The sequence below is a fragment of the Acipenser ruthenus genome, chromosome 6 (genome assembly GCF_902713425.1).
Source record: "Acipenser ruthenus chromosome 6, fAciRut3.2 maternal haplotype, whole genome shotgun sequence".
In the NCBI taxonomy this organism is placed as follows: Eukaryota; Metazoa; Chordata; class Actinopteri; order Acipenseriformes; family Acipenseridae; genus Acipenser; species Acipenser ruthenus.
The window spans coordinates 60,026,987-60,050,831 of NC_081194.1; the positions used below are offsets into that span (position 1 = coordinate 60,026,987).

The 23,845-nt window shown below is 38.6% G+C and overlaps 1 protein-coding gene across 2 annotated transcripts in view; it reads right to left on the minus strand.

Moving 5' to 3' along the window:
- LOC117411360 (centrosomal protein of 85 kDa-like) overlaps window positions 1-23,845 on the minus strand; it is a 72,144-nt gene that overhangs the window by 42,638 nt on the left and 5,661 nt on the right. For both annotated transcript variants that reach the window (XM_059025604.1, XM_034018739.3), the window contains exon 3: window positions 4,677-5,455. In XM_059025604.1, coding sequence (XP_058881587.1) covers window positions 4,677-5,455 — 779 coding nt within the window. The remainder of the gene's footprint in view (window positions 1-4,676; window positions 5,456-23,845) is intronic.

Below are 23,845 nucleotides of genomic sequence, written 5' to 3' on the forward strand. Positions count from 1 at the left end.
GATGGTCAAAGCTTATAGTATATTGGGTATGTTAACTAGGCAGGTGACCAAGATATTTCAGTTTCCAACATGGATTGGAAACGATACTTCATCTGCATGCACATACAGTACATATCCACTAACACTTTTTGACCGTTTCCTCCCATCCTCAACTTGTAGCCATCTGCCAGGTCTAAAGTGAAGCGGAATGGGCAGCAGGAGGGAGTGATCAGCCAAAAGCTCTTCTCCTTCCTCCAATCTAACAACCCTACCTGGGAAGACCTTGCTGCAGCACATCTTCAGAAGCCCACAAAGACCCGTCTTGCCAGAATGGATCTGACCACCAACAAAGGCATCAACCTGCTGCTCAACTTCCTCCTCATCGTACTTATGCTAGCACTGATACTCATTCTAGTGAAGCTTCTGTGATTGGTCAACTGACAACTCAACACTGCCATGTACCGATAATGACTTAGTTAACACAGTAGAACTACCTGCACAGTGTTCAAGCACTAAGAAGAAAATCAGGCACACCCAAAGACACTCACTGGTTAAAATATCAAATAGGTTATATGACTAAACTAGATGTGGTAAAAATAAAAGGATAAAAAAAAGAAAAAAGGCCACAAGAAAAATGCCTACGTTTTTTGGTTGTGGAGCAGCATTTGGGATTTAATGGAGTAAGAAAGTGGACAGCTTGGGTTTACAGCAGACAGCACAGGTGTTATCAAGTAACGGTTTCAGAATGAAACCAACCCCTTTAAAATGAATAGATCACTATGATTTTTACAGAATGGGTACACACTATGTATTCACACTGCAGTAAAAAGACAATGCACATCTATTTTTATTGATTTAAAACTACATTAAATCAGACGTGATCATATCACTTAGTTTTTATTTTTACTTGCATCAGAATATTGAATAGGTACCTAAATACAATCAATTATACAATTAAATATAATATCATCTATTCAAAGAAAAAGGAAAACAAAAACAGGATGCAAAGCATAAGAGTCTCCCTCTAGTGGCCAGTAGTAGTACAAGCATAATTTGGGTTACTGTAAACTTAGACCCCTTTCATTAACTTGCCATTAAATCGAGTCCCAGAAACCAAGAGTTTCAATGCTTGAGCTGATGTACAATTAAATTACTATTACAGTACTGGGTTGGGTGATGGCATCTGGTTATTACCAAGTACTGACTGAAACATAAAAAACCCTTATTCTTTGTTGATATTAACTTGTGAAAAAGTATCAATCTTTTACCTGTTGGATTTAGTTTAGAAAGTTGTTAGTAATTCATCAGAGGCTGTTATGGCATCGCTGACGTCTGAAGAATAATCTGGCCTCTGCATCATCTATATGTGGATACAGTTGCCGATTTAAAAAAACAAATTCATACCTTGTTGGCTCCTAAATCCCAGGAGTGATTTACTTCTAAAACATTGTGCTGCAGCCGAACAATGCCAGCACTGCACAGCTAAGATGATAATCGCAGCAGCTAAATTAACTGCAACATAACCCTCCCACAAAACCTCCTGTGCAGGTCTACACATGACAGTCAGATTGCTTCATTCATAGCCAACAGGGAATTGTAAACGAATCATCATGGAACTGAAGTCTGGTTTGCTCCAGCCACTAGATGTCATAATTTCAAAATAAATACTTTACATTGCAAAAATGCATGGGTTGCTAACAGCCATGGTACCTCATCTAGTTTTTGCAGGGAAAGCAAATCACATCAAAGCAAGGACAGTTCCACTCCTGTAGCACACAAATCTGATAAGATCACTTGCAAACCTAATTAACTATGGCCCTGCCCCATGATATGTAAGGGAATCCTACTGTATTCTTCCGACCGTTTCCTATAACTGGACAGCAGGTTCCTTGGTAGTGCCAAACACAAATCTGCAAGCTGTTGCCAGAATAGCTTTTAGCTCTCCAATAATCAAAATCCAGAACCTGACCGAGATTTGACTGGTTCATTCAATAGCACAGAGATTGTAAAGCAAAATAGAGTACTTATTATACGCCCATCAGTTAAATCTGACCTAGTGTATAATGGACCCCATTGAAAGCCTGTTTTTATGAATATACATTTAGTTTGATATTCATGAAACCGATTTCTTTTAACCACTCAAGAAATCCAAAAGTGGTTGTTTTTTTCTTGGAGAACAGCAACGTTATCTGAGAAGTGAAGTGAAGCCTTGTACTCCAGGACAGGTCACGTTGCTGATTGATATATTGTCACATGTAGTTTTACAATCCTGGATTAAAAGACCCTCTACAAGCGATGCACAGGTTTATACAGTGTTTGTACAACAGTGTAGATTACCCCAACAATTGCCTTAGCTGTACTGATTCCATCCTAGGTGGAGGGAATTGCAATTAGCACAGTCACCACACAGCAGTATATTCTATTCAGTGTCAGAAAACATTAGCAGCTGGCTATCTCTAAGCAAGACCTTTAACAACAGAGACAGGGCTAGAAGTTCACTTTTTAAGGCAGTAATGAGGATTTACTACCTGCCTAGAAAGTAGGTAGCAAAATGGTCTTATTCAGTAGCGGTTTAGTCAACTAATACTTATATATAAAAATTATTTTAAAAATAAACACATACCTACTGTTTTAAATAGACAGAATATCCCAAACTATCACATAGTAGGCCTATATTTAAAATCAGAAAGTATTTATGTAACTAGTAATGGAACCAATGCAATTCCTTGTCGAAACTTATTTTGTTTTATCCCTAAGTTCTACAACAATGTTTCATCGGTGCAAATTAAGTGGTACGAAATTATCCTCTTATCTGTCTTCAGTTGTTGACTGAGATTTTGGCAACTAACAAATCATATACACCTACAATGCGATTTAAAAAAAAAAAAAAAAGAGTAACCTGTGCCACATTATTGTTGAATCCTGCATTGTATGACCTTATAAATTATAAGGTTATAACCACAACCAAGCTGTTTTGAAAATGAAAGCTAATTCCAGCACAGTACCGCTACATTTAAAAGATTCATGCAACGCGTTAGACTAACTGGTTTGTTCATAAATATGTATGCTCGCACCCTGCCTTTCCACTGCATTTTGAAATGCTGTACAAAGTTATAGCACATGTTTCACTAGTTAAAAACAGGAGAAGTATGCAAGGTAGTGATAATCTATTATAAAAAGAAAACAGACAGATAAATTAATGTACCTCAAGATTGTATTTCGTCCATTATTTGTACTGATAAAACAAGGAAGCCATCATGGCTATTTGTGCATGTTTTTTAGTTTGTTTCATAGTCAGAACTTTGATAAAAGTAATAATTATCTACCATCCTCGTGGGTGAAGCCAGGGTCAACATTATAACAAAACCGGAGCGGACATTCTCCATGACAGATTAAATTAGCATTTTAGAGACACTGAATAAACTTAATATCCTGTTAGGTCATTGCCTGTTATTTAAAAAATCACAATGGTTTTCAGAGTTATTAAAATTTTACTTTAGGTGTATAAAATAAACTTCATAGCTTGAAATTGTATCCATGTGATTTGTGACAGTATTTGCACTCCACTGTCCAATACGATTTGTAATGTGGGCCTTGCGCGTATCTACATTGGGGAGAGGGGTACTGTTGGGAGTTCAAGTCTAAATGAGGTTAGACTTTTAGACAAAAAGCCAATTTACAGCTGGTTCAACTAACAATATAAAATCAGACTTAGAATGGGCTTACCTTTAACGCTAATGGTATTTAGCAACTGACATAATAATCACAGAGCTAAATGGGCCTTTGAGATTATATATATAAAACAAACATGGACTGAAGCCAAGAATCACATGTGTGAGAGCTACCACGTAGTTAAATGAGGCAACAAAAATAATGAAGACTCCAGACAAGCTTCTGTAATGGATTTTCACCCACAAGATATTTAAACCTAAGTAACTCTCAGATGGTCATTAGTGGTAGTCAGAACTATAATGGATTATTCAGCAACCCTCTGTTGGTAACCAAGAATCTTCCTGCAATCAGCAGTAGGTGGCAGTATGCTCAGAGTGTGTCATGTATTGCATGTTTTTATCCATTTTGCACTTTGTTTCAGCTTTTAATTTATTGTGTGTGTTTTTTAGACAGTAAACTTACAAAGTTAATACCAAAGCTAAAAATTGATATATTTCTACAGTTTGTGTTTTTTGTCATTTCTTTCTCTATGTGCACTACCTACTACCTGTCACCACTTACTCTTAATACAATGTTCAAAAAACCTTTTCCTGTTACATTAAACCATTTTAATAAAATGTTTAAACCACTGAATGTCTGTATTACCACCATGATACATATTATGTATTACATAGGGATTGTATAATCAAGCATGGTTGAAATAGAACTATCCTCACACAAGAAGAGTATACAAATCATAAAATGTTTCCACTCATACACACACTCAGAACATTTGTCAGGCCGCTGTTGCTGCTTGCTGAAGGTGTCTGTGTGGGATGGGGGTGGGGCAGTTTTGGCAACATTTTCAAGATGATAACATACTGTAGACATTCCCTTATTTCTTTACCAGGAAAAGCAAAACACACAAACTTCAATTTCAAACCCTAAAAATGTTTAACAGTATTCCGTTCCGGTATCTTGAAGCATTTTTCTAATAGTAGCTAGGTCCACTAGGTGGCAGCATAGTCATCATTCAGCCCACTCACCTGCATCAATTCAGCCTCTTGTCGGATATTCTCTAGCTGTTGTTGCTGATGCTGCCAGGCAGTTAACCCACACAAGCCATCAGAGGGCCTGCTGTAATCCACAGGATTAGCATGCATCTGCTCACTGAGCCATATTTCAGTCCTGACAGCCGGCTGGATCAGTGAATCCCCCACAGCCTGGTGCCCCAAAGGCAGATATCTCTGTCCATAGGCCTCATGGCGAGTTTTCACTGGCTTGCTTTCAGGTAAGGCACTAAATGTCATGTCTAAGGCGTTCGGCTTGAAGGAAGGAGCAGCCGCAGTATTCACGTCACCTTTGCTGCACATCTCATATTTATACCGGGGTTTGGAGCCTGGGGACCGACTTTGATCAAGCTGTCGGTCCTCCATCTTCACGTGCTGCATCCTATGTTGCAGGTGATCTACCCCAGTTAGCTTGTAGCTGTACAGTTTTGCACTGTCGCCCAGTAACCCCTCCTTGTAGTTCTGCGATTCCCCTTTCAAATACGGCTCCCCTCCAGGGATGCCGTTCTCGGGCCTGTTGAGTTTGGTGAGGGAAGAGCACCGCCTCATAGGCCTGGGGTCCTTCATGTCCAGGAGGGTGTCTGGGGGAAGCAATGTCCTGTCGCGAGCGGGCGGAGTCAGACATGAGCACCAGTCACTCCCGGCCAGCAGGCCGCTGCTTTTGAACCTGGAGGTGGATGGCATCACATGGGCTGTGGGGATGGCTACTTGGGTCTTGATAGGCTTGAAGAACGAAGTGCTGGAACTTGAGTGGTCTGTGGAGAAGGATAAAACGTACATAAATGCTATGGAAATCTATATAGACATTAGTAACATTTTAAACCAGATTAAAAATGAAGAATCCCAGTGCCCAGTACAGTATATAAAATGGTTTTATTCATTCTCTTCCTGTAACTACAAAAACCTCTATACAGACCAGCAGAGTCAAACATCAGCCTCTGAAGATACTTGTCTCTGAAAAGTAGTCCACATTGCACCTACATTAAAAAAGTGGCTTTAAAATTACTTTAAATGTATTATTCTTTTCTTATTCCTCGGTACAGCAAAACAATAAGAACTGATCTCCCACTTCTGCCCACACAAGGAGACTCCCACTATAGGCACACAGAGATCTGTAAAACACCTTTGTATATCTCTGGCGAGCCAAAAACTGGCCTAATTACTGCCAGGGCTCACAATGGTGAGTTGACGGCCCGGCTGAACGGCTCCTGAAATAATTCCCAGCTCCTACTGCAGTACTGTGAGTGTGTTTTGTGGAATCTTTATTTGCCCAAGAAGAAATGAAGCACTAGTAGTAATCACTCACAAAATGTTTAACAAATGCCAAATATAGATATCCTCTTTTGTGGATATACTGTACAGTAGTATGTTTATACAGTAGGTGCACCGCGCAAAGTACTTATGTAAACATCTAGTCCGATGTGATCTGGTTCCTCACATTGTTTATCTGGCTGTCATAAAAACCTTTTGTGTGTGGCGGAATGTTGCTGGAACTTCTGTGTGGCGGTCATGTCTGAAGTTACAGCACACCTCATCATTAATTGTGCACTAGGTTAGGATCATCGCTGAGGCTGGTGCGCTGTAGTAGCCTAAGTTTTATGCAACACTTTCATGTGGCTCTAAGGTTTCTAGCTGGGTGTGTCATAGGATGCTACAGTTACTCATCAGCAGAAATGAGCTAAAAAGGCTTAAAATTGTATTATATAAGTTTCTATCTGGGGGATATCCAAACTTGTCATGAAGGGAAAAAGGGACAGAGTAGAAAGGAGAAAGCTCTTCTGTTTCCATTGCAAGGTTGGGAGAGCAAGAAACTGAGAGCTGGTACAGTAACTAACTGCACACTATGATTGCATGAGATATCAAACAAAGGAGATTTCTAATTCATAAAGCCAGAGAAAATCCAAATAAATCACCGTGGAACAATTTTCTGACCACAAAGTCACAATCCCCATTTTAAATAATTCATTCAATATTATTATTATTTATTATTATTATTATTATTATTATTTATTTCTTAGCAGACGCCCTTATCCAGGGCGACTTACAATCGTAAGCAAATACATTTCAAGTATCACAGTACAAGTAATAATACAATTAAGAGCAAGATAAATACAATGACTTATGATATGTCCACGGTGAAATAATCCACTGAAACTGCAGGCTGACCACTTCAAACATAAAACTACATACACAGTGTCCTACTCAAACGCTTCAACACTCCAGGGTTATGTACTGTAGCAATCTTACTCTACTAAGGTTTGTGTGAGATGTTCATTAAACTGGGTTCCAAAGCAGTTACAGCATGTCCTCAATACTACAATTAGTCTTAATTGAATTTAATGAACAAGCAGCATTAGGCAATACAGGCACAGTCTAGTTATGCCAAATTAACTAGTTTGTACCCACACCCAGGATGAAGTAAATGTCAAGGGAAAACTAAACTTAATAGCATTTAGGAGAACTACTTCTTTAGAGCACTGCAATGCAGTTTTGAGCTTGAAATTCCCTAAAGAGCTGTACAAACTCCTCACCCTCATATTCTGTCTTACAGCAGGATGCAATGTGCAAAAATGAATAGGGCTTAACATGGATGATCTGACAGTTGGAGAAGGATTACAGTATCTCTGCCTGAATCAGTGTAAAGCTGCAGAACATTTGCACAAAACGTATCAGACAACTGGAACAGTAATTGCCCTCTAGCATTTGTACACTCTGCAAAGATCACCTCTATCTTCACCCTGCTGCTATCAAGAATTCTTAAGCTGCATCCACACTGGACGCGAGCGAAATCGCCGAATGTCAATCCACACCAGATGCGACTTGGAAACAATCCAAAAGACTGGAAATAAATACATGACCCCACCTATGCATTCCTATTGGACATAAGAAAGACAGCCATTACAAAACAGGTCTTGTTTTGATAAAAGGTTACCACCCTGACCTCCAGCAACTCTACTGTAAAATAAAGGTTGGACTTGTAAAATCTATAGATCAGAGTTATTGAACATCCCTATATATGCACAACAGTTTTATTGTTATCATATATTAGTAGTAATTGTAGCGTTGTACTCATAGTATTATTATTTTTTTCTTGGTGGTACCAGTAGTAGTAATGTTGGGATGTGTCACATAGAATACAAACGTGTTGCTGGCTTTGTTTTACAATGTATAGAATAGTAGGACCTCTATAATAGTTTTATTTGCTTGGTGAATCTCGTTATGCATATGTTCACTTTATGTGTAACAACTTTATGTGTATTAAAGACTACTTCTTGTCACAGATTTGTGCCACAGAACAAATTTAGTAAACAAAACGTTATTTATCATAAAAGCAAACAAACAAACCAAAAAAAGCCATCGCTTAGAATTAGGTTACATGTTCAAGTTGTGTGAACATGGGACCTTTTATTAAAAGCCAGCAAAAGTGCACATTTTTCTTTTAAATGCTGGATATATAGAATGCATGTATGGTCTGGTTTATTAATAAACCTATTTTTATGCAACTTGCATAAAATCGGAAAGAAAATGTCTCAGTGCTACTAAATGCATCACCTGCAAGCCACGATTACTGGTACTACATAAAATGATGAACTTGTTTTCAGACATGACGTGTTTCAAGGGTGTTAACCTTGCTTCTGATTGGTCAGTTTCATTCCAGTCGAGCAACGAAAAAAAAAATAGAAACAGGTTCTATTTTAGCAATGCAAAATTTTCTCAAAGCGACGTCGCTCGCTGCTGGTGTGGATACTCCCATTTGACTGCAGTGACTTCTAAATGATTTGCTCTCGTCGCTTGTGTCAGTTGCGTCCAGTGTGGATGCAGCTTTCTGCATAATTAATTGGTGCTGGGACAAACACAGGATTTTCATGTTTGAATATTCACTCAATTTAAATATTTCTTTGGATATTCATTCATTTTCAAAAAGTAATAAAAGCCATTATGTTGCTCAGAACGCAGACAGAGTCAGCATAGCAGTAGGGGCAGGGGGGCATGGCCCCTGTGTGTGTGCCTTTATTTTACAGCAAGACGTTACATCATGTAACACGTTCAAATAGAAAAATATCAAAGGAGTAAAGAATATGTTGTGTAGGCCTTACTTTACTCCAGTGAATTAACTACAAAACAAAGGATGCCAAATAGCAGTTCAAGTTAAACGTTTTGTTGATTCCCAAAAATGACACTGCATTTTATTTATTTTTTTACTTTTTTTTTCATTTCTTGCCATTGCATTTCTTCTCAGTAAACAGTGGCCATAGACACGTTTTCATAAAGTAAAGTAATAACATGAGATTAACTTGTGCCTTTTTGTAGATGAACAAGCAAACGAAAACTGAAATTTAACTTTAAACACTTCAAATAAAACAAATGTGGAAATGCCGTTGTAAAATGAAGGGGAAAAAAACTCACCATTTTGGTTCTTGTTTACTACATTCTACATAACAGAAAGTCGCAACAAAATATATAATATATAAAATCTATATAAATATCACTACACAACATTTCCAGCAAGTTGGGCACTGTTTAACAGAGGCATTTCAGATTTATTTTTTTTTGTCCCATGAGATTCTGACTAGCTCTAAAGCAGCACAATGCATTTTTGACCATGGTGGCATTCCAAGAGATCACTATACGTGTGCGCATAACCTGGTTTGTTTACTTTTTGCGGCCTAAAACTTTTAAATAGAGGCTCAAGAGCTGCTGCGTTGATCCTGTGTATGTGATTTTTTAAAAAAAATTTTAAAATATATTGAATCTCAGATATCACACAGAGCTCTTTTTTCATTTGCCATTTTTTAAACTGTCACGCAACTTCTGGTGAGGTGGTAAATAAGTGCAAGGTATTTGTCATTCCTAGCGAATACGAACATCTGATTTTTGTATCTGAATACATGTCAAAAAATATTTGTTTGAATATTCAGATATTTGTCCCAGCACATCACGTAGTAAGTCGATAATTAACATACATTACTAGATGGCAGAGGACTTCATCCAAAAATATGCTTCATGGGGCGAGAGCCGGGGCTGGAGTGAAAGGTCGTTACTTGGAGAGGTAGTTTGAGGAGTGGCCTCAGGGGATAGGAAAGGAAAGAGGTTCCCGACCGGCGGGAGCCTTCTTGGCCAGAGGAGAGAGAGCGGCCTCAAAGGCAGGCTGTTCAGCGGCCTCGGGAACCAGAAAACACATAAGATAGATTGGCTCGGCAGAGCCCATGATAGGCTCTGTGGAGCGACAGTCGTGTAGGAGGAATAGGCTCTTGCGCTGAAGAACCTGGAAAAGGAATGATAGAATAGGGAGCTGGAAATAGAGCCCAGTCTCAGTTTGAGTAAGATAAAGAGCAGGAGCTGCTAAAGGATAGTGTGTGTGGCCGGGGGTCCACTCTGACTCACGCAGTGAGAACCTCCCCTCGGCGGAGGTGTGGATGGCGGGGAAGTGAGCCTCACTTACCCCCGAGAGGAGGCCTTGATGCAATGGCAACGTGGGAAAGAGGAGGGGAGGAGAGGGAGAATACTCTTGTTAGTCTATATAAAAAGTGCTAGTTTCGCAGAATAGCATATGCATAAATTTACCCACGTATGTTCTCACATTAATTAAGACAATTCCATAAAGTAGGTGGATTAACAGAGCTGCAGCTAAGACAACTAGATGCAATTCCTTCAGGTCTCTAGTAACACTTTTCCTTATGAAGCATTGGAATTAGTACAGTAATGGATATGGAAGCACCAGGCAACCAAGAACCTGCTGTCGGTCTCAGATCAGCTGTTTGATCCATTCTGACAAACTGACTCGCAACAGGGAGTTGCAGCTTTTATATATTAAAAGTATATATATATGTCAGGAATGTAATTTGCTTAAATTCAGATGTCAACGAAAGCCTGTTGCACAAAAGTGTGAGCTACATGTCACAGATGTTATACATTTTATTGCCCTACCCTTTAAATATGTAAAACCATATTTAAAAAAAAAATGTAAAACCTGTGCTTAATTTGAAAGGAAAAGTCAAGGCCCTCCTAATCTTTTGGTCTCTTTTTTTCAGATGCTCTCATTAGGAAAAGATACCGTAGTTACTTGCTACAGTGTTCGATGAAGTCTCACGTAACTGTATACATTTAAATGGTCCTTTCCACTGGACTGATAGATGTCAGTTGAGGCGTTCTGTACCCAGCATGCATTAGATACTTTACTTAGGCCTATCCTGCAATGCAGTAACAAAACAGACTGTGAAAAGGGTGTAAATTCATGTTAATGACAGTATGGAGAGTGTTTACATTATTTTTTTAAATGGCTCAGAAAGACTTAAAAAAATAAAATAAGGATGCAAGGCAAGCATTGTCAGCTGTTTGTGTTAGTTGAAGCTGTTTCCCCACCTCATGTGTTTAAACTTTAGGGCTAGGGCCACATACAGTTTCTGTTTATAGATGTACCAGACTAAATATTAAGATTAATAGATTCAGTCAGACACACAGTAAGTAGTGCAGTAGCTTGAAAGGCAAATCCTCAACCTAAGCTGTTCTCCCTCCTGAAACCCAGTTTAAGTTCTTACACAACAAGCCTAATTCGTCTAGTACAGAACTGAAGAATCACAGCAAGGACAAGGAGGCTACATCTTCTACGTTACTGCTAGCCACTCACCACAAGCAAAACATTTTCTCTTGTGGCTCAACTATTTTTCACCAAGTTCGCCATGGTGGCGAAGGCTTTGAAAAATGTACTTCTGTAAGACTGCCAGCACGACTACTTTCAACATGTGCTGGTAGATGAATCAATACAGACTGTTTGGTTTGATTTCATTGCGCCCAATGAAAGCCCTTTAGCTTGTTCATGTAAAATGTATGCCACAAACGTTGTGTTTAGCGGGACGACAGAGGTTCTAATTAGAAACAGTCAGCGGACGGCGCTGCTTTTAAAAAAAATTAAAACATGGCATCCAAAACAGCAAAATTCTTGACATGTTTTATATAAAAAAAAAAGAATAGTACAGACAAATTAAATCATGTTCCGAAATATGTGGGCATTTATTAAATGGGAATCAGAGATAGTGCACTTTAGATATACTGATTATGTGTATTGTAAAGTATAGGGTCTGGCATTTAAATATCTACGTGTCTTCAAATAAAATACATGTCTTTTTGCCTTGTGAAACAGTATGTTTAACTTGTTTACAGTATTGTTAAGTGGCTTAAGTTTTTCCAGTATGGCTAAAAAATGTTAAGTTACTTTAGCCACAGTGGCTAACTAAATGAAAGTCAGAGGGAATGTAGATCTTACTTTAAAACTTGCTTGTCCCCACACACAAACCAAACAGAAAAAGTATTGTATCCTTATAAAGCTGGAAGTATTTTTTTTAATGTACTGGTATGTTATTGTTTGGGAGGGTTGTCAAAAAGTTTTAAAACAGTAATTCCTGATGCACTGGCTCAAGCTGCTAAAATATAAAAAAAAAAGTCATCTGGTTTTGATTTGCAAGGGAGAAAGGCACACTGGTCCAGTGGTTAAAGAAAAGGGCTTATAACCAGGAGGTCCCCAGTTCAAATCCCAGCTCACTCACTGTGTGCCCTTAAGCAAGTCACTCAACCTCCTTGTGCTCAGTATTCTGGGTGAAACATTGTTATAAGAGACTCTAAGTCGCCTTGGATAAAGGCGTCTACCAAATAATAATAATAATAAAATAAAATCCTAAGGCATTGACACATCTGTCAAACTATTTCAAAACCTGCATTTTTTATGTATTTAATTATAATAAGCAATTTTAAGAAGTCCTGTTGAATACAACAAAGTTGTCAAGGATATCTATAAGAACTTATACAAGAATGCTGCATCAAAGTCTATATAAATCACATTGGTCAGCCAAAAAAAAAAAAAAAATTAAAAAAAACCTGCCAAACTCCACAAAGTGGATAATATTATTTATTTATTTATTTATTTTTATCCAAGGCAACTTACAGGTGTTAATACAGATCTCTTGTATCTTTAAAGCTTGACCAGGATTATTAGGTTTCCATTTTATTAAAAGTTTATTTTCCTACACTGCAACAGGATGTGTCTATAATGACCCATGAGAACATGTATAATTCAATTTGCCAGTCCATAGTAAATATTTCTCCTTTTTGTAAGGTCACACAGTAGCTGCAGAAATTAAAACCTAAACTAACAGAAATTAAGCTCCAACAGATGTTTGAATTATTATGTATTCACAAAGCGACTGTATACTTCATAGACACAGACAGCTATGTGCAGTGCAAGCTTCCCTCTGACCACAAGCCCTGCCACTGTGCCTCAAGCCCTGCAAGAGCCACCCTGTAAGAGTATTAGGGTAGTAATCATGTTCAAACGTATTGGAAGCCTAGTGAGTGACCATGAAGTGACATTCAAATCATTATTAATTGTGAATATTGATCCTTGAAATAAAAATCAAGCTTCAGCAACCATTTTCCCTTGAAAAATTAGAACCAATCCTCCCAGCTCACTCTTAAAACCCACTGCATAGTTATATAATGTGCTTCATATCTGGGTCATAACAGAATCTGATCAATAAACACCTCATGCTGGGTAAACTCTCCTCTCAAACCACGCTTTATCTTTTATATCTCCATATTAGTATCCCAGTCAGAGAAAAATGTGTTCACTTCATTTTACATTTACTGACTGTCTACACTGCAAAATCTGTAACATTATGTCAACACATCTTGGACATTTTGTATACAGTCCATTATTTATTACAAGATTGAAAGAACCAACTCTCCTGGAGCATTAAACAAATTGACTCAAGAACCGTGCAATGACCAAAATCGCACACTACTTTACAAGTCTGTTATTTGTCCTTAATTCCATCCTGTTTTCAAATCTAGTACGAGCTGGTGATCAAAATCACCATCCTGGTCACTGTCCAAGTTAATGATCATGCTATTGGCTTATTTATTCAAGATACCAATGTTTCTTTTTTTTTCTACACAGCTATAATTAATGACAGTAGCTACAATTTAGATTTGTTGAAGTTGGTACATTAAGAAGAATGAGAAATACAACACTGGGAGTCTAAAGCATTCCTATAATAGAAAGTCATCTAATGTTTTTCTCAGACAGCACACCCTGACTTAACATATGCTGTGCATTGCGTAACAAAATGTTCCTGTATTCTGTGACTTGCAGCTTAAAGAAGACATGTACTGCGCTCATGATCATACGACTCTGTCATTTAAATGTAACTTCAAACCTATGTGCCTGGAAGCAGATGTGCGGTTTACAAGTACCCAGAATACTCTTCTCTCATTACAACTATTTCAAAAGCAGCACGCAGTGGGCTAATTGGAATGTGCCCCAGGAATTAGCTCCAGGGAGGGTCAAACCTTAAAGTAAGAATTCACCTCTAGGCCTATAGGTGACTTAAACCTTTATCTTCTCTGCAACGATGAGATCAAAAGAGTTTAAAGTGCATCTGTTTCTCACTTCCGAGACGTATGACATTAATGACAGTCAGTCAAACAGGCTAGCTAACATGTCGCTGGATGTAGACTAAACACAAAATATTTAATATTGCAAGACTTTTTACACCTGTTAAAAGCTTATTGAATCTGGCCCTTAGCGAATCATTTATTTAGTTTACCAGAGAAAAAAGGGTTCATTGGAGGCAATATAATATAGAAAATAGTAAGCAAGACAGAGTAACATTTTTAGAAGGCAGGTCTAACTGAAATGTTGGTGCCAAAACATTTTGACATCACAATTGGACCAGTTTAGAAAGCTCAAATGGCACAGTTCAGCTACATTACTGAAGAGTTTGTAAAGTTTGTCCAAAGTTCAGAAAACCTTTATACAGTACTCTACAAGTAAAACTATTTCAAGGTAGTGTTCATTTATAGCTGTTCATTCCATCCACAATTATACTGTACAGTAGCTGTTAATGTGGCCGTGTTTGGTTTACAGTATTGTACATGCTCTCGCAGGAAGCGGACACAGGGTAGCTCACACAGGGTAGCTCACACAGCGTAGCTCACACAGCGTAGCTCACACAGCGTAGCTCTCACAGGGTAGCTCACACAGCGTAGCTCACACAGGGTAGCTCACACAGGGTAGCTCTCACAGGGTAGCTCACACAGGGTAGCTCACACAGGGTAGCTCACACAGGGTAGCTCACACAGCGTAGCTCTCACAGGGTAGCTCACACAGCGTAGCTCTCACAGGGTAGCTCACACAGCGTAGCTCTCACAGGGTAGCTCACACAGCGTAGCTCTCACAGCGTAGCTCACACAGCGTAGCTCTCACAGGGTAGCTCACACAGCGTAGCTCTCACAGGGTAGCTCACACAGGGTAGCTCTCACAGGGTAGCTCACACAGGGTAGCTCACACAGCGTAGCTCACACAGGGTAGCTCACACAGCGTAGCTCACACAGCGTAGCTCACACAGGGTAGCTCTCACAGGGTAGCTCTCACAGGGTAGCTCACACAGGGTAGCTCTCACAGGGTAGCTCTCACAGGGTAGCTCTCACAGGGTAGCTCTGCGTGCGCAACTCGTAAGTTACATAGTGCTTCATTGACCCTGAACACCCCTACCACGTGACCATAAAACCCCATGAACCTTAAGTTTAGGTTATCGTTGTGTGTATTTAAAGTTATGGCCAATACCCCATGAACCTTAGGTTTAGGGTTAGGTTATTGTTCTGAAATAAACTTTGTTTTAGTACCTGAATTTATCACCCTTATGTGATTGGGCTGTAGCATATAATGGTGACGTCTGTTACGAGTTGCACACGCAGCACTACCCTGTGGGAGCTACGCTGTGGGAGCCTTTGTTCTGCAGCAATACCCCTCTCCATACATTAGCTGAACAGCATCTAGAGTGAAGATCACAAGCAGGTTGCGATGAAGAAGCCTTGTCAATGGCTGACTTACAACAAGTTCCAATTTAAGGCATTATGCTGAAATCTGAGAAGGATATGGATTTTTATCTTTGCAAAGTGTTTTTTCTAAATACTTTATTAGGCAGGATGTTGAAGAGATGGAAAGATATCCATTAAAAAAAGGAACAAATCCTAGAGTTTAATGATCAGAATGTTACGATTCACTTCTGATGAAAAAGCTCTTGGGTCTGGGCTGTGACCTCTGTATTAAATATGCCATCATCCATATTAAAATAAACATACTGAAAATCAGTGAGTCAGATACACCATAAGAATATGATCCCCCGTCAGTTTAAAGCAATGTACCAGCCAAAAATGCATTTCAGTGTATTAAAATAACATCAGGTCTCAAACCATTAGGTTTGTTCCAGTATATCACTTTTCTGTATTTTTTCATATCTCCCATCGTGCAAGAGATTTACTCACTGCTTTAGTAAAGTGGATTACAAAGATGACCATTAAAGTATATAGACAAAATTATTCAATCATTTCTTAGGTCCCATTTTCTTTTATAAAAAAAAAAATTCTGACTGCCCCTTCCATATATTTCAATGCTGTACATCTGCCCCACTTACGTATTCTATTTCAAGAGGTCATATGAAGCAACACAAGAGACTGACAGCATGCGAGACACTGGGAAAGAAACTGAACAGTTACTGAGAAGGAGAACCAAAGCGTGAGGATTCTGGGAGTAAGTTCTTGTAAAATTTAAAGGAAAATCACATTTACCATAACTGTGTTCAAAATTATTGGATCGTAATTCATGCGGAGGTAAGATTTACTGGAATTATTTTGATAAGTATATCTACTGAAATTAGTTCAACACAACAACAAAAAGAAGATTTGAATTTAAAGGATGTATCAACATAATGAATACCCTGGAAGTATGGGAATCACACAGCATGGACTCTGGTCTATTTGCAAAAGACACCAAACAGAGACCACATTTTCTTAGGCCGGATATGCAAACAAGTGCTATCTTAAAATTGTCAAGGAATTCAGTTCAAGAATTTGAATTGAAAAAATCTTCAGGATACAGAATTGGAATTTGAATTGGAATGAAAGGAAATATAATTTAATTTCATGAAATTCTATGAGTGGCATGTAACAACATCAGGAGTGAAGAACTAAAGGATTAAATAACGGATGTATAAAGAAAAAGAAATAGTTAAGGACTACTGTAGCTCTTAAACATCTCATTACAAAAATGCAAAAAAGTTTTGAAAGCTTTGAGCCATGCTTAAGATATAGTATTTGAAAGTATATATTAATGCTATTGCAATCAGTATTGTTTATAGTGATATAATATAAAAGTATATTGTATAAAATAAATGTGGCATTCAACCATTTTAAAATTAGTGGAATTTCATGGAATTAAATTATATTTCCTGTCATTCCAATTCTGTATCCTGAAGATTTTATCAATTCAAATTCTTGAATTGAAGTTTACCAACACATTCGTAATTGACCCCAACCCTAGTATATAACAAAATGCTGCTTTTCATTTTTTTAAGTTCAGATTCAAGGAGGCTTGGTGGTCCAGTGGGTAAAGAAAAGGGATTGATACCAGGAGGTACCTGGTTCTAATCCCTGCTCAGCCACTGACTAACTGTGTGTGACCCTGAGCAAGTCACTTAACCTCCTTGTGCTCTGTCCTTCGGATGAGATGTAAAAACCGAGGTGCTATTTAAGTTACTCTGCAGCATTTGTTGATATATAGTTCACTCCCTAGTCTCTGTAAGTTGCTTTGGATAAAAGCGCCTGCTAAATGACTAATTAATAAAGAATAATAATAATTAATTAAATAGTGAACCCTGATACCGCTGGTCTCTCTGCAGTGCCAGTGACCCACTTGCTGTGTTGACTTCTTGTCAGCAAGCTAAGCTGCAAGCTTACCCCACAATCCCTTCCAAAAGCTACATCATATATGTGCCATTCTAAAACTCATACTGGTGGTTTTGTAATAACAGATCAACCTTTAAGCATTCACTAAACATAATGTGTCAGAGCTTTTATAGCTCAGCTGTAATTAAAGTAATCCTTTAGGAAAAATCTTCAAGCCACAACCTCATATGCCTTCACGTTACGTGGAATGGTCAGTCAAGTTTCAGTTGGAGAACAACCTAAAAATGTTTCAACTCGGAAATTGCCTATTTACAACATAGCTGAATAAAAATAGCTGTCAAAGCAAGTCAGAACCTCAGATGTCAAACTGCTATTTTTAATAATCGGTTTTTATAAATTTCCAATTATTTTCCAATGAATGAAAAGTCAATTTATGAACACTTTAACTGATTTTGAGTAACCCTGGCTTGAAGTGTGATAAAAAGGGTAAGATGACAACATTCTACAACCTGCTGTTAGCTGTGCTGTATAGGCCAAAGTAATTAATTCAAGACAGCAGTCTTTTTTTCTGTGTAAACCTGTGGTTTACATAATGCTAGTCGAATCAAGACTGATATTCAGTTAACCACTGTATATCACTTCTGATTGAATAACAGATACAGAGGGCTAGTTTTTATAGATCCCAATTAGTACAAGTCTTGGACTACCTAATGTTACTTTAGGTGCTTTAGTCCAGGACTCTTGTGAATCAGGGTCTGTAAAACACGCCAAAATCATATAAAATATGAACTATTCCTTCACAGTGTTTTAGAGCACAAGTCTGGGGAAGTTTGATTTGACTTAGGGCTGACGGAACTGCCTAACTAAAGAAAATGCAGTTGTCATGTATATTTTGAACACACACAGTCAGACATGTATATACATTACAATGCATGTGACCTGTTTTGAGAAAACCCAGATAAAAAGTAGGAAGGAATTCACTTGTCCTGCAAGTTCCAGTCATGGTATTAGAATGACCCTGAAGACGAGAGTTACTAAAATGACCAGGTGCCAGCAATATGAGCACTGAGGCTCCTGCTAATACTCTTTCCACACAAACGAAATAATGTGTCATCAACACGCACTGAAACCATGCGATTGCCATTAACGTCATGATTCACAACCAAGTGTTCACTTCATGACGACCATGTCAATAGGGTACAAGTTGGTTTTGAACTGACTAGAGAGGGACAGTATTATAGCGGTTATCCAACATGTCATGCGTCCAGAGGTCTTTGATTGATAACTAAATAGATGCAGGAAAAGGTAACTATGGAGGGGTTTATAAGGCTGGATTACTGGGACGATTTTAGTAACACATTTAAACAGGGTATTTCTACAAGCCATGACTGGGAGCAGGACAAGAGAAGAAGCCCTTCACCCTACTTTGGGTGTGATATTTAAAAACTCCTTGTCAGTCGTGAAGTATATTGGTTTTTGGTCACAATATCCCAATGCAATCCAAGGGGAGCTTTGTTTTAGAGTGCACTACCAAAGTTCTTCTCCATGCTTCAGCTCTGTTGAAACACAGTTAGATTTATTCACCATTCACAACTATGGTTTTAATGCACAAGTCATCATACAGTTGGCAGACTACATTTATTTATTATTTCTTGTTTTCTTTCCCTGGTTAACCTTCTGATACATAAAACATACAATTCAACAGCTGATTCCCACGACTTCTATTTTTTTCTTTAGGAGTTGGTCACAGGTGCACCTTTACATTCATTATTGACAGTATGCCAAGTAAAGCAACAAAGCATGATTATGCATCATTAATGCAATTGCAAAAAAAAAACACAGCTGGACATCAGGATAGGCCCCCCTTTGAGTAGGGGTGGATAAATACACAATAGTAAGGGACAACCCTGTCTGTCAAATAACATACCAGTCCATCAAAGCCTAGCAGAGCTGCTCAATCAATGCAAAATGCTAATAAGTCAAGCTCCACTGCTCTTTTATCCCCAAAATAGCATAAATCTTGATCTAATGAAAAAGAAAGGGCCATCCATGCTTTGCACCCTAATGGGGCTCCAGATTGCTGGTAAATTACCATTCGATTTGGGTAAACCTCTGAACCTGCTGGTAAAACCTTCAAAGTCCAAGACTGGCAGTCTACTCGGTGGCACATGCGAGCTCCTGAATGTCATTACGCACCCCATTTCCATTGCTGTAAAGTCAAAGAAATGGGTACAAGCACTGTTCTCAGGAACTGCACCCCCCCAGGCATTACAGAATCTGAAGGGTTAAACTGTGCTTTTGATTGAGGTTATAGTAGTTGAAAGTGTGGCCTAACAACCACACTTCATGTATCCCTATATAAATGAACTGCAATAAAATGCAGAGGTTTCTTTTACGGGAACGATAGAGTAACAAGCTACTTCTCACCTGCGAGAAGTCTAAATCAATAACCACATTCAGCTGTGCTTTCTGTTTAAACAGCCCAGAAGCCTGGGAATCTGAAGAATCCTATTCGCCTCTCTTTAGCAGCCCCTGAATGTATTCTTGTCCTATTGGTCATACAGCTCACGTTACCTTCCAACATCTTCTACCTCCTGCACAGTAATGTTACACTCAATTGCTATCCTTATTCTGATACCTTGATTGCATAAGCGTTTGCTAGAAATGACTGGCGCCATATGCAAAAATAAATCCAGCTTGTAACAAACAAAACTACTTGATCTCTGATGTTCAAAATTGTAATGAGTTTCCTACCCATGTACAGCAAGATGGAACTCATTTAGAATAAATCCACCATCATCCTACAAGGGAAACCATAAGTATGTATTCTCAGACAGCATTCCTTGTATACTCAGTCATTACTTAAAAAATTATTAAGGACTGAGACTGAATATATGTTCAAATTTAAATTGATTTAGCTTGTTACTGACCTCACTATAAGAGTATTGCAAATATCTGAGCTCAACCAGGGGATCAAATATGCTGTTAGCATAAATATCTAGAGACTTGGCAATAATAGTGTGCTAAGAAATTTAATAAATTGTGTTTCTAAAGGCTGCTACACACCAGATGCGATGCAGCAAGCAAAACTGTGCAGCGATGTGACAAAATGAACAGAATCTACACTTTTTTTTCTTTTTTTTTTTTTTAAATTTAGTCGGTGCCAATTAGTTTTTATTATTTTCTCCCCAATTTGAAATGCCCAATTATTTTTTAGGCTCAGCTCACCGCTACCACCCCTGCGCTGACTCGGGAGGGGCGAAGATAAACACACGCTGTCCTCCAAAGCATGTGCCTTCAGCCGCCCGCTTTTTTACACACTGCAAACTCACCGTGCAGCCGCCTCAGAGCTACAGCGTCGGAGGACAACGCAGCTCTGGGCATCTTACAGGCAAGCTGGTGCGCGGTGAGCCGAGGACACCCTGGCCGACCTAACCTTCCCTCCCCCCGGGCGACGCTCGGCCAATTGAGCGCCGCCCCCTGGGAGCTCCCGTCCACGGTCGGCTGTGGAATAGCCTGGACTCGAACTCGCGACATCCAGGCTATAGAGCGCATCCCTGCACTCTAGCGAGTGCTTTTACTGGATGCGCCACTCTGGAGCCCCCAGAATCTGTACTTTTGATAAGTATCTTTGAATCCTATTTTTTGCGATTTGACGCACATCAACTAGGGCATTGAGCAATCAGAGAACAGCTTCAATGCACGTATTCCAGTAATACTTGCCATTGAAAAAATACCCAGAGCTTTGAGACAAAGGTCATCACAATTATAAAGATACAGATTTGAAAGACAATACATGGTCCATTTCAAAGGAACTGGATAAGCCCGATATGTATGATTTATTATTTACTTCTTAGCTGACGCCCTTATCCAAGACGACTTACAATTGTTACAAGATATCACATTATTTTTACACATTATTTTACATACAATTACCCATTTATACAGTTGGGTTTTTACTGGAGCAATCTAGGTAAAGTACCTTGCTCAAGGGTACAGCAGCAGTGTCTCCCACCTGGGACTGAACTCACAACCCTCCGGTCAAGAGTCCAGAGCCCTAACCACTACTCCACACTGCTGCCCTGTGTGTTGTAATACCGACACTCAATTACTAAATCATGTTGACGAATATGTACCAGTCTTGATCATAGTTTTGTCAATAGCAATTTTTAACAGTTGTATAGATCTCGCATCACCTCCGAGTCGCTTCTGGTGTGTATGGTCATGTTGCCGAGAAAGTGTCTCGTCACCAATTTAAAAAATCGTCCCGTGTGTGAAGACCTTAACAATAGTTTTTCTCATGGTGAAGCATCACACTGAAAGTCAGCCTTGGTTGAGCTTTCATCCCTTTATCAAGTGCTCCTCAGTTTCTGGAGGACCAGGTTTCCCAGAGCATCTGAACAACAGTGATCTGATACCCTGGCTGTACACCAGTCACACATTAGAGGAGGAATGGATCAAACAAAGACCCTCATTTAAGAGTGGGAGACATTCAATGCAGTTTTTAAATTCCCCAAAGAGCCCTTGTTTTATTGTACTGTGAGTGGAATTGGAAAACATCAGTCAGGAGCTGACCTGCAACCCAGATACGAGAGTCAATTTAGTAATTATTCAGGTGGGGGAGGAATAAGCAAGCTGTGTATCAAATCAAACCAAACCAAATGAGCACAGAGCTCATAATCTGTTTTGCTAATGCATCACTTACTATACTCTCAGATGACCTACATAACCCCTCACCATCTGTGGCTTATGATTTGTGAGGTTTTTTCACAAAAATAATTCTCCACACACAATGACTGGCCAAAGACCATTCATCATACATACCCATTTAGAAAATGTTTTTTAAAAATGTAAAAATATATATTTTTACATCATGAATTAAAATACACATAGTCCTATATATTTAAGTTACATACAAATTAGCTCAATGGTAAACAGACCTGAGGTAATCCCATTGTTTTTAACATATATTTTACATCATGAATTAAAATAAACCTTTATTTAAGTTACATTACGTCAATGGTAAATAGACCTGGGGTAATCTCATTGTTTTCATAAAGGACTAATGAATGTCACTGCCTAATGCAAGCAAGCAAGATATTTCAGTTTTTTATTTTTCTTAAAAATATTTCCCAACATAAAACCAATGTCACCTTACAATAATTGATTTTGAGTTTCAGTGTTTAAAAAAAATATCAAACAGAATGAAATTTCAATGTACCATTTGTAAATCAGTAATATGAGAGAATTGGTCAGGGGTCTGAATACTTTTGCAAGGCACTGTATATATATACAGTACTGTGCAAAAGTTTGGCAGGTGTGAAAATCACATAAAAAAAAAAGAAAATGTCAAACACAGAGTTTAAGATTGTTTACATTGTGATAACTCCAAATTGCTGATCAGATCAACTTCACCTGCTGTGATTAGTTGCCTAAATACTTGTTTTGATAGAAAGCTTCCCTGATATCATGGCAATATACTGCAACACTGTATATATTTTAGTATCTAGGCGCCGTCTCTGGTCAGTTACTTAATTACAGAAAACTAAGGGACGTCAGCACTACAGATTGACGGCATTCATGGGAGGATGCTAATGAATCATTGCAAGGCCTGTAAATGCCTCACAAACAGACATGGTTACAGCTGGAAGCATTGCCCAATCCCATGAAGAAGTCTCATTGATACATGGGTAAGAGCTGACATCACCAAGTAAAGCTCCTACATGCATATTGTTTTGCAGAGCTGCTGTAACCCATTTTTCACATTTACTGTTTTCAAGTAAAATATAGGCAATATAGTAACTGATATTCAAAATACTTGTAAAGTAATAAGTACAGAAGGTTATAGCAATCTAGGTCTTTAAGGACATCAGAGCTACTCTATGTAGCTTTACGCAATGCAAGCAACATTAATTATGCAGAATACCATCTGAGTTTCCCCTATATAGACAGAAAAAAAAATTCTGTTTTATACACAGTACTGTTAGCTGCAAGTGCTGCATAACAACTAACCAGCTGCTATATTTGCCAGATATCTTGTGGTCTGATTCACAAGCTATCAAAAGCTATCACTGTGAACCGATGACTGCCTATGTCATAATGTTAGTTATGAAATGTTGATGGGGGAACAACTTTTAAATCAGTATTAACAGCTAACCAAGAACTATACGAAATGACTCGTGTGATGATTCTGCACATACAGACATGTCTACCTGGACAGTAACTTCATGTTTTAATTTATCACTTGGAAAACCCTTTGCATTCTAACCAAAGAGGTTCCATTGTTCCACTGTTATGAACTATCAATGACAGACAACCCTGGCATGTAGTGCATCAGGAAGTCCTCTGTATAATTAAAATGTGGTTTAGAAGAATCCCACCGACACAGTGATTCATAATGAATGTCA